This window comes from Emys orbicularis, chromosome 21 (genome assembly GCF_028017835.1).
Source record: "Emys orbicularis isolate rEmyOrb1 chromosome 21, rEmyOrb1.hap1, whole genome shotgun sequence".
In the NCBI taxonomy this organism is placed as follows: Eukaryota; Metazoa; Chordata; order Testudines; family Emydidae; genus Emys; species Emys orbicularis.
In genome coordinates, this window is record NC_088703.1 from 1,040,544 (window position 1) to 1,052,415 (window position 11,872).

Genomic DNA, 11,872 nt, shown 5'->3' on the forward strand with positions numbered 1-11,872 from the left:
TAGACTGAGCAGTTGGTGTCCCTAGCACAGTGGGGTTGAACCCAGGCAGTGGCCCCACAAAACCAGCAGCTCTTGCTGGCCAAGCTGGAATCCTGGTGGGACCAGCCAGTGGGGATTGCTGAGCTCTAGCCCTCCTTCCTTGAGCTCTCGAGGTCCCTTCCAGGCCTATGAGTCTAGCCTCAGGAAGCTCTGTGAGCGGCTTCTAGTCATTGATTCCTGTGGCTGCAGCCCAGCCATTTTGTAACTTTCCTTCGCTGGCTGAAGCATGGAAATTGCTGTCCCCTTCTCTAATAGGGAAATAGTTCTTCAGTCCCAGCCAGGTGAGCGAACGTGCTCCCCAAGCACCTGCTCAAGTCGTCATGCTCTGTTCCAGAGCAGCAGGCACCTGTCTGAACCCCCTGGAAGCGCTGGTCCCATGCAGAAGTTCATTTGCTCCATGATAACCAGAACCTGGCGGGATAACGACCGAGAACCACGACCTCGAGGGGGAAACAAGCTGCAGGAGAGAAGGAAATCTCAGCAACCAGATCTTGACCCTAAGAATGCCCTTAAGTAATGACCCAGCGACAGGATATGCAGAAAGCTGACTAGCATGGTCCCCTTTGCGTCTGCACGCTCTCCAGGCGCTGCCTCTGCCCTCTGCAGTTGCCTCTTTAAGAAGCACTGAAGTATTTGTAGCTCTGGGCAAAGGACAGGAGCCTAACGTGGTCTAGTCAAAAATCCCTTTGCGTCATAAGAGTCGCCATTGTAGAACCAGACTGGGGGCGTTGTGCTTTAAACTCCTGGGCTGGGAGTGGGTAACGGGCTATTCTTGTTCCATGAATGCCAGCACTGGAATTCTGCCTGCGTCATTCGTGAAGCGCAGTTGCCTTACTGATATGTTGTTTCATTGCAGGCTTTTCAGCACCGTGAGAGCCAGGCCCCACCAGGGGTCTTTCTGGATTTCCCACAATGGTGTCAGTTACAATGGGTAAGTCTGAAATGATGGTATTTTGATTTTTGAAGGTATCCCCCTTCTTGTGTAAATGGAGATCTCGGTAAGACGATAGCCCTGGCGTAAAGGCGCTCAGAAGAGCAGATTTTATCGTTAACTTTTGTGGCATATTCAAATGTCAGAGGAATTCAGTGGCTGGTGCATGAGCAGCCGGGCTGATGTGTGACAGCAGCTGTGAATGCTCGGCATGTGGTGCCGGGGATCTGTGCACTAAACCACAGGAAAGATACTGAAGTGACATTACGATCATGACTGAAACCTCCAAAGGCCAGGAAATCCAGAGATAAAGCCCGTGCAGCACATAGAGGGTAATGTCCTGCTGTTCTTTAGAGTTCTCTGCAATTCTGATAACCTCTAGGGTGGATTATGAAGAGTTCGTACTTTAATTCTGAATTTTGTTTCATTCTCAATTTACTTCATGAAGCTTGATCTTAGAATATAGTCCATGCTTTCTGATGGAATGTACCAGCTGATGATGATCTGCTGCTTTAATTTAGGTTTCTCTCTCCTCTCTGTGTTTCCAAATGACTCCGAATTTGATGGATAAGGAAGCTGCCGTGAAGCATTTTCAGTAGCAGCTATGGGATAATTTGTGGCTGGTAAAGATTTAACCAACCACTGATTCTTTTCCTCCCCCCGGAGAAGTAACACCAACATCTTCATGAAAGAATAATGTTGAAGCTAGTTGAAACTGACTAGAGGGAGGGAGGGAAGGCACCTGGTTGCTACTGATTTACCCTGCTGCTGTGTGGGCATCTCAGGACTCTCCAAGTAGCACTGGGGGACTCAAAGGTTTGCCTGAGGGCCAGGGTAGCAACGTGCCAGGAGCCCAAGGGATGCATCCAAGTGACCTACCATGCATCAGATTGTAGTTGCCTTGTGGTAGGCGCTGTACAGCCACATCAGAGAGAAGGTGCCTGCCCCAATGAGTAAACGATGTAAGTGTCAGACGAGAGGCCAGCCAGACAGTGATGAGCCTGTGTTGGTCAGCATGATAGGCAGTGTTTTCATGATTGGCCCCCGGCGATCGCGTTATGGTGATTTATGATTTCTCTGTTTTTTGTCTCTCTCTTTCTCTCCGTGTCTCAAGCAGTTGTCACTGCCACTGCATGTATTGGCTGGCGGGATGACGACTCCGGGGGCATGCAGCTCCTGTCGGATCTCTGCCCGGTTAGAGGGCATCCCAGCAGACTGCTGTTAGTTTAATCACATTACTTAGGATCTGTTTTGTGTCTTGCATCTTTCAGCTACGTCCGAGTGGATTCAGTTTTTTAAGGAAGCTGGGATTCCTCCAGGCCCTGCTGTCAACTACGCAGTTATGTTTGTGGATAACAGGTGAGGCTGCTGTGAGACACGGGCAACAATTTTCCATCACTTAATGGGCATGAACGTACGGAACTAAAAACACTTCGCAGTCTCAGCTACAGACTTATGTCTTCATTAGAATACCCAAAAGGAGAGGGGTATATTCTAAACATGGGACGCCCTCTGTGCTTGTGAACAACTCACTTCCTGGCTCCCTGCCTCAGTTCCCCTCTTTACAGAGGTGCTGGTGAGAAGACAGGCTGCTTTTAAAATACCTTTCAGGTGTAAATAGCCCTGTGTGTGTTAAGTATTAATTGTCTCCGGTTGAGTTAAACGGCACTTGTGTTGAATAGGGACTTCCTTTCTGGGTGGGAGGGACAAGTTTGCCACTAAAGAGTCTCTTGGGTAATTAATTGTTGGAAGATAATTGCCCCCCAGGGGCGTGGGGGATTCTCCATCACTGCCCGTTTAAATCAGGATGGGATGTTTTTCTAACAGCTCTGCTCTAGGAATTAATGTGGGGCAGGTCTCTGGCCCGTGCTCTATCGGCGGTCAGACTAGTGTCACAATGGTCCCGTCTGGCCTTGGAACCTTGCTCCTAGCCGTTCTAGTCCCCATCGTTCTGTGCAGCGTCCCGGGCCCCACACCTGCAGCCCCAGCGAGGGGACAGCTCACATTGCACCGATAGGCCTTTCCTGGGAGGAATGGACATAGCTCTTCGCTCCAGCCTGTCAGCAGCGCTCCTTGATCACCCAGCAGGGGTGACACGTGAGACTTCTGTCAGATGATCTGACCCTTAGCTTCCCAGCACTCATGGGCATGAAGATCCCATGATCTATTTTGCAGGAGAAAGAAAGGGTATTAGCCCTGGTGTCCTGGCCAAATTCCAGTCTGCTTAATTGGTTACATTAACTATTAATCGGATACCTGATTCTCTTCCACTTCCAGCATTGTGAAGCGTAGCTGCATTCTGTTACCAGCTGCTGCCCTCCATCGCAGAGCTGGGATATGATCTTTTTGTACGTTAATTACCTTGCATGGAGTTCATGGGGGTCAGTTCACTTGTAAATGCTTTGAGATCCTCCAGTGTAGGGCGTGGAAAGGCTTTACCCATCGATGAAGTATTTGCTCCATGCTTTGTTCTCTACAGAATCCAGAAGAACATGCTGCTGGACCTGAACAAGGAGATCATGAATGAGCTAGGGATCACGGTGGTGGGGGATATTATCGCTATCCTCAAGCACGCTAAAGTTGTTTACAGACAGGTAATCGGTCTGTCGGTGTGTTAGTTTGCACTGGTCACGGCAGGGACGTGCTTCCTTGTCAGTGTGAGCTCAAGTCGGCTTTTTCTGAGTTCGGTGCCAGGCCTTTGAACCACAGGGTGTAAAAGATTCTAGGAATCACATTTTCTAAACTTCAGTGACGTCTGCCCTTCGGGATTTCCCCGGGAGCAAGGCTCACGTTGGAAAGTGAGGGTAATTAACCATCGGGACAGCTTTCCAAAGGGTATGGTGGATTTGCCAGGATTTGGGGACTTCAGCTCAAGGCTGGATTCTTCTTTCTTTCAGTTGCCAGCTACTGGGCTAGATCCAGGACTCACTGGGGGAAACCCCCTGGCCTTGTTGTGCAGGAGCCCAGACTGGATGATAGTGGTCTGTTCTGGCCTTAATAGCTATGAATTTCAAAGCTATGGCAGCCCATGAAACCCTTCCTAGTGTCCTAACCCGTTCCCGTAGCACCTTCTGTTTAAAGCTCTCCGCCCGCTCTGAACCCACACGGCCAGGCTGGACGACAGGAGGGGAGCCTATGCCCCTGTTTTGTCTATGGGGTAAAGCGAGGCAGCAACGTGAGGCCGCCTGGCTGGAGTCACCTAGCAAGTTACTGGCAGAGTTTGGAATAGAACCCAGGAGTTCTGACTCCGGCCCCTTTCTCTGAGCGCCAGACACTGCTCACTCCCCGATGAATGCTGAACTCATGCGAGGCGAGGGGAAGAATTGAAAGTGCTGGACATTAGTCCATTCCTATGCCAGATCCCTGGGCAGAGAGCGGCTCTGACGCCTGTTCGGAGCCGTCCGGTCCATCTGAGGTAGCCGGGTCTCCATGCTGCTTCAGCCCTAAGAACCATCCCGAGGGGAGTGCGAGAAGCATGTGGGTGTTCGCTGCGCTTGAACGGAGCCTTCATGTCGCGTTGGGACTTTGCCTCCACGCTGTCAGTGAGAGCAACGTTGACCTGAAATCCTGTCTAACGAGAAATTGCCTTGGTCTCTTTTAGGAGATGTGCAAGGCAGCTACTGAATCGGTGTCCTCCAACCAGCCAAGTATGCAGTCAGAGCTCCGCAGGAACGCCAACAGCGGTATGTACGGGCCCATGGGACCGCCCCTGGGCTTTGGCACGTGCCGTAAATCAGGTCTCTCTTCCCCGTTCTCTGCCCTCCGGAACACCTGAGCTTAGCCTCCCGTCTCCTCCGAAACGGAGCATCGCGGCAGCTGTCTTCATCTTCAGTGCTGACGTGTAGCCCCTGGGGACCACAGGTCCCAGCAGAAGATGCACTAGCTTGATTCTGTCTGTCTGGTGATTCCTGCTAGGCCAGATGTTGCCTATGGGCTGCTCTTCTGTATTCAGAGGAGGGTGCCATTGTCTGGGCCCCTCTTTGGCCACTCTCAGTGGCTTTTCACTTCCCAGGATGCAGTCTCTTGTCTTGATGAATATGGTACTAGAATTGCTTGGCAAATGACTTCAGTGCTGGCTGTCCTGCGTTACTGGGGTGTAGGCAGCAGTTGTAATACCCATCGTCCTCTGCGCCACTCCGTTGTTTAACGGGGCAGGGCTAGCCCCTTCTCAGCCTGACCAAGCCCCTGGGGAGCAGAACAGGAGCCCTGCTCTATGGTGTACGCTAGGAATACGTCACCGGGGCCTGATTCTGCTTCGTCACCAGCTATTCTTGCCTTCCAGCCGCCACCCGTATGATCGCTAACAGTTTAAGCCGAGATTCGCCACCTGCTACCCCTGTCCGAAGACCTGACACCAGTACGTCCAAAATCTCTGTTACTGTGTCCAACAAAATGGCTGTGAAGAACGCAAAAGCAGGTATGAGGGAAACCTTTGAAATGCAGCATTGGGAGCTCTTTTTTTCTCATTATTCTAAAGTGTTATGTACTGTTGCTGTGAGCTACTTACCAGCTGCTGTGCTCCACCCCAGAGCTGGTTGGGTTTCAATGGTGCGCGAGGTGATTTCTGTCTGGTTGTGTGATTACTGATTCCATTTTGTGATATGGGGCTGTAAGGTGCTGTGTAAATGTAAATTACTGCTGTAAATAATTGGAGGGGGGAATCTCAAGATTGCCATTATATCCATAACCTCCCAATTCCGGGTCACCAGTTCAGATCCAGCCTAGCCTAGAGGTGCTGCCATCTTGTGGCTGTTGGTGGGTGTCATGGTTCAGGGGGATTTCTGCCCCTCTGTCCCCTCTTGTGGTCTCTTCCAAAGTGCACCTACTCCCTTACGATTCTCCCACTCTCAGACTGGGATACGAGGCTATGGCACTCTGCTTATGCCCAGCAGGTGCTACTGACCTCAGTAGCCTCAGGGCTGTTCCTCTGGGGGCTTGTGACCAGCACTGAGCATTGTTTAATCTCAGCAGGAGGAACCCAGATAGAGCCTAAAACAGCAAAAAGCCCACATGCGTGTTGACCTGCCTAGAGGCTCGTCTTCCCTTGGCAGAACCCTAGCAGACTCGTCACCTGCAGCCTCGGGAAGTCGGGGGGCAGTTTCTCCCTGTTAACTGTCTCCCCTCCAGGGAGCATGTTTCTTTAAATCCACCTCAGGCTTTTGAGCCCTTCCCCATCCCCTGCACGCTGTGTGTCGCAGTCCTGGGAAAGCTGGGCTTGGCAGGGTAGCAGCATATCACAGTTAATTGTCGGGGGGTTTTGCTATGGGGCTCGTATCTGGGCTGTCGTCTGTTCCCCCCCCCCCCCCCCCCCCGTTACTGAATTAATGCAGTGTGTGCATAACAATAAATGTACAGAGCATATCAAATTCATAGATCGTCCCAGGCAACTCCAAATCTGTCAATGGGGTCTCAGTCCAGGTCCCCTCGCTGAAATCCATCCCCACCACTAACAACAATAGGGGGCTGTCAGTATTCCCAGCAAAGGAGCCAAGGACTGCATGATCAGCAGAGAGCAAGCTCTCCTGGGAGTGGGGGGCTCCCTGTATGGTACCTGGTTGGATAGAGGGTGTCAGTCCCACGGCTGGCAGGCCTGCTAATGCCACAGTCCTACTCAAAGGGCAGCTGGGTCATAGGTGATCTGCATGGCGACTTTGGGGGGTATTCCTGCCAGTTCTATGCCGAAGTCCAGCCCTGAAATGCACTTAGCGACTCTGGTTTTGTATTTGCCTCACTATTAGCTGGGCCCTGTAAGAAAGGGATATGGTGGAAAAACAGGGCCACGGAAATAAACCCAACCGTGTTCTTAAATCACTGCGTAAAGGCCTCTGGGCAGGAGTGGTGACCAGGGAACCTTCTGGGCCATGTAACGATCTCCCCAAAGCTCTCTGGATGGAAGAGGGAGCTCAGACTAGTTCTTGGGAAGACAGGCTGCAACAGAGCAAACGGCCGAGCTCCGGTTCCTCACAGCTAGCTGGATTGGCACACCCAGAGCAGCCTGCAACCCTGCCCCAGTTCTGCGGATGAAGCAGCAGAGGGAGTTTTGGTGGAGACTTCAGTTAGTTCTACCAAATCCACTCCTGAGCAGTGCAGTGTGGTCACCAGGGAGAGGACCCAAGTCCAGCGTGGGATGCAGTATCCGTAGTGGTATTTGATTGGTCCCTTCCCCCGATCTGTTCAGCTGCAGTGGATCTGCCAGGCACTGAGGCCAAGCAGCTGCCTCCTCTGCAGGCTTTCTGGAGAGCAGAGGGTGCATCCCAGCAGCTCTAGGACACACAGCGACTGTTGGGCTGCAGAGCCGTCCGTACCTTAATCCATCCCTAAATATTGACTCCTCTGCCACCGAGCCTCTGGAAGGAAAACGCTTTATCCAGTGGGATCCCTAGAGCGCGGGAGCTTGGAGTGAGCCGAGTCTGATCTCTTCTCCCCTTCCTCTTTTCCCCAGCATTATGCGATCCAGCGGACGAGAGCCTGGTGGGCCCGGTGAAACGACGGCGAGTAACAGCGGAGATGGAAGGGAAGTACATCATCAACATGCCAAAAGGTACCACGCCCAGGACTAAGAAAATCCTGGAACAGCAGGCAGCAAAAGGTACCACTGGTATGTTCTTGGCCCCTTGGCAAAGCATGTGTCTGTCTTCCCCAGATCCATCTGACGAACCCCGCATCAAGAGAGACCAGGTGGAGGAGGTCATATCTTTTATTGGACCAACTTCTGCTGGTGAGAGAGACCAGCTTTCGAGCCGCACAGAGCCCTCCATCCGGTCTGGGAAAGGAACTCTTTTCCCCAGCAAAGTGCAAGGTGGAACAGTGTTTAGCACATTCAGTCTTACGATCTGTGCTAGCAACTTATGCTAACCAATCTGTTCCACCCTGTAGTTAGCTGTGGCGCTCCGGGTACCCTTCCCAGCCCCGAAGAAGAGCTCTGTGCTTATCTCTCTCACTCCCCTGGTCTCTAGTATCACGGGAATGACATGGCTACAGCTGCGCTGCCTGCAGCCTGAGGTCTTGCTGGCTGCTGGTGGTGAGCAGAGACCTGGTGCTTAAGACACGCTTTTACAATGGAAGGTGAACAGTACTTCCTTCTCCACGCCCACTCAGCGAGCCCGTGTGACTAGGAATGGGGGCGAGCCTGTGAGACTGACAAACTAGGGGTCACACACACAAGGTCTGATCTAGACATGGGTTTGGTACCAGCGGGTGTGATACAACCCCTAGTGTGGTACAGAGGTGCCTTGTACTGGTGCAGCTTATTCCTCGTCCCATGTGGAAATGGCTGTACTGGGGTAAAGCATCCGGGCACTGCGTCCACATTAGGGGGTTGTGCACACTCAGTTATGCTGGTACAGTCAAAGGGGGGCACTAGACAAGGCCTTCGTGTATGTGGGACTTTCAAGGGAGGCCTGAAAGCCAAGGTCCTGTTGAGAGTCCCGCAGAGAGCCTGAGAGCACCTGGCTGGTTTCTGAGAGAATCCTGGCCAAGTGCTCCTTTCCCGCAGCGTTGAGCAGCATGTTGTACCCTGGCCGCTGTGCTCCACTCCAGAGGTGGCTGCATGTCAGGAGGGCTGTGCGCACGTGACATCTTTGCAGCTCTTTGTGAGACTTTGGAGGGAAGAGTGGGAGAGGCATGTCAGTGTGGGTACCGTTTGCAGCATGTGCTGTTAACGGGCAGGGGAGGGATGTATTTGTAGAGGTATGGTGACCATTTCCTGCTGAACCTTGCTCACATCCGACAGGATGCCCCTTCTGGTTTTCATAAAACCTTCCCCAGTTTCCTTCTTGTGGAAGCCTGAAAGCACTTCTCTCGTCTTTGCTGCTGCCAGGTGTGCCCAGGACGTCTGTGTTTGACCGGCTGGGAGCTGAGATGAAGGCAGACACAACCACAGGGAATAAGGTGAGAGGGAAGGGTGTTTCCATGGCGGTGAGAGAGGGCAGGGGCTGCGAGCACCCTGCGTCCTGGCCACAAGTCCCTTGCTGTGCCCCATTGAAATCCAGGGGATGGCTCGCCATGAGGGTGGGATTGTCTGGCTCCTGGTGTCATAGCCAGGCGTGTGCGCTTTGCACAGGCAGGACAGAAATGCTGTTTGCGGGGGGGTCCCAGAGCTCCTTCTCATCCAGCTCGGTGTTACCGCTCTGGGGTCCTGTTCTGTGGCCCATCGCTGCTGTACCTGGGCTCCCAACCTGAGCGTGCCTGTTCTCACAGCCGCCTTGATTGCTTTCACGCCGATTCATTCCGGATCCGCAGCCACGGTTGAAAGGCTGAGAAGGGGTCATTGGTCACTTCTGCTACAGCCGGTGTGCTTTAAATCCGAGCGACTGAGCCCTCCGCTCCCTGGCTGTTTGTGGCCTCTGTGAAAAGATTCAGTCTGGGATCCATTCCTAGTGGACAGGTGCTCGCGTCACAGAAATAACCACGATACTTAGCGGCCCTGTTGGCAGCCTTAACCAAGAGAGGGTGGTAAATGATCCGCGGAAACGAAGGTCCCCTCTGGGCCATGGTGTGCATGTTGGGGGGAGGGGAGGGGAGGGGAAGCACTTGCCCGGACGCTTCTCTGCCTGTTCTGGAGGTGGAGGACTTGGGTCTCTATGGTTGACACTTAATACCTGTCACTGTCAGCACATTCACATCAAAACCTGAGACGCACCTGAGACAGAGAGTGGTGCTGGACTGGGATTGGGGCATCCTGGGATCTGTCCGCCAACCTCTGGGTGACCTTGGGCTAGTCATGCCCCTCTGTTCCTCAGTTTCCCCATCTCTGCTGTGGGCTAGATACTGATCTCCTGTTCTACGTCAGAGCAAGGTGGTCGTGTGGTTATTAACCCGCCGGAATTGTATGTCTCTCTCCAATGAACACGAAGTGGACGAATATTTTACCGACCGTGCTCTGTTTTAGGAGAAGAATAATCCCTTGTTCTGATCTAGCACTTTTTGTCAGTGCATCTTGGAGCACATCGCAAAAGAGGGCTATATAATGTCCCCCAGCTGGGGGAACTGAGGCACGGCTCAGGAAGAGGACTTGCCCCAGGTCATCCAGCAGGCAGGTAGCGGAGCTGGGAACAGAACCTGTGTCCCAGTCCAGTGCTCAGTCCACTAGGCCGCACTGCCTCCCCATTTTTATTCCTTTTGATGCATTGCAGCCTACAGGGGTCTTCAGCCGACTGGGGGACGCACTGGAGGCAGAGGAGGACAAAGCCGCAGACAGTGACGACGACTGCTCCATCCTGCAGTATGCTGGCGTCCTGAAGAAGCTCTCCAAGCCTTTACGCAAGGAAAGTGCCAAACCAGGAGTAACCATCAAAGCAAAAGCCACGAGCTCGGAGGCAAAACCAGCTGTGACGACCATTAGACGACTTGGCAATAAGAGCTCCGGCCTGGCGGTGAAGGAAAAGAAGGCGGAATCAGCGTCCAAAGTCAGCGTCATCCAGAGACTGGGCAAGCCCTCCCTGCCCACCGAGGCCCAGGACAGCAGCGTCACCAGCACGAAGAACAAAGCCGAGCCGCAGTTCAGGGTCACTCTAAAGAGAACTTTGGGTAGCGCTAAGGTAAGCAGCACCAGCGAAATCTATAGCGCTCAGATGGACAATACAGGGACTGTTAGTGTCTTTAAAAGACTGGGCAAGAAGGCAAACTGATCGGTGAAAAGCGCCTGGAAGGTTTGGTTCTGTAGCCGCTAGTGTCCGAACCACTTTGTCCTTTGTCTGCGTTGTTACCACTCTCTTTATGTGCATGAAACCCTGTGTGGGGGATTCCCAGAGACCCGTCTCTGTCTCCTTCGGCAGGATCGGGGCGCCTGGCCCAGACCCAACTCGGCTTGAGTGGAGTGTGCGTGTGCTCTGCTCCTGGTTCATTCCTTACCATTAAACTCAAAGGGCACAAGCCGCTGTGTGAAATGAGTTGGGATTCTTGCATGGTGGCTGCCTACATCAAAACAGAACCGTCACAATTGGTGTGAGTTGTGCGCCCCCTTGTCTGGAGGCCTCAGCAGAGAAGACCAGGCGAGAATGGGTCCTGGAGACTACGCCCCTACTCCCCGCAGTGGGTCTGCGGCACGGCAGAAGCCTGGGCTCTGGCTAACGGAGGGCTTTCCTCTCCCAGGCTGTCGTCCAAGCGCCTTTCACCAGCGCTAAAGTGCACTGAAAGCTTTTTTCTATTCTTTTTTTCTATCTTGTTCCCTCTGCAGGTTCTTGCCTGTATCTAGGAAGTAGCGTCTCGAGGTCTCCGTACAGAGATAATACGGAGTGGGGACACTGCTGGAACTCTTGAGTCTAAGAGGGTTTCCTAGCAACCTATAAAACCAAACGTAAGGGCTCCCGGACACTGCGCAGGCGTCTGTTTGAATGTTGTCAGTCCAAGAGTATTAATCTAAGACCCACGGGAGATGTCTCTTCTCCTTCCGTCCTCACACCTGCTCTTGTGTGAACATTTCTTAGTCCCTGTGCTAGCGTCACTCCACCTGCCTGCCCAGTACAGCATTACACTTGTGTTCCAGGCATGGGTTTCCACCCGGATCTGTGCAGACCTTGCACCCTGAGAGTGTGGCATGGATTCGAACAGGTCCGTGGGCAGCTCCAGAGTCTGCCAGGAACATGCTAAGAGTATGGCCTGGATTTGTTTGGTCAGTTCAAGAAGAAATATTTTGTTTGTGGGGGATGGGGAGATATTTTGTTCAGATGTCTGGGCAGTTGCCCTCAAGTGTAAAAGCAGCACAGTTCTGCACAGGGCCAGTTTCTCTTCGGATTTCCCAGCTCAGAGTCAATCGGCCTCATCCCCAGAGGCTAGATCCTGGCCTTGCTTTCCAGGAGGCAGCATAACTGCCCTCTCCTGACAGGATTTCAGCACCCTCGTGCTGAGAGGTTTGGTTCTGAGTAGCACAGAGATTCAGCAGTGAAGTCATTTTGCACATGT

At 52.8% G+C, this 11,872-nt stretch overlaps 1 protein-coding gene across 2 annotated transcripts; it reads left to right on the plus strand.

The window, feature by feature from the left end:
* Positions 1-917: 917 nt before the first annotated feature.
* C21H19orf47 (chromosome 21 C19orf47 homolog) lies at positions 918-11,588 on the plus strand. Of its 2 annotated transcripts, none has more exons than XM_065420738.1 (8): positions 918-970; positions 2,242-2,329; positions 3,450-3,564; positions 4,572-4,653; positions 5,253-5,387; positions 7,413-7,568; positions 8,790-8,860; positions 10,105-11,588. In XM_065420738.1, exons 1-8 carry the CDS (start codon positions 952-954, stop codon positions 10,597-10,599), a joined length of 1,161 nt encoding a protein of 386 aa, XP_065276810.1. In that variant the 5' UTR covers positions 918-951; the 3' UTR covers positions 10,600-11,588. The 2 variants fall into 2 exon arrangements, with proteins under 2 accessions (XP_065276810.1, XP_065276811.1); XM_065420739.1 differs by having other exon boundaries at positions 936-970; positions 7,413-7,559.
* Positions 11,589-11,872: the final 284 nt, after the last annotated feature.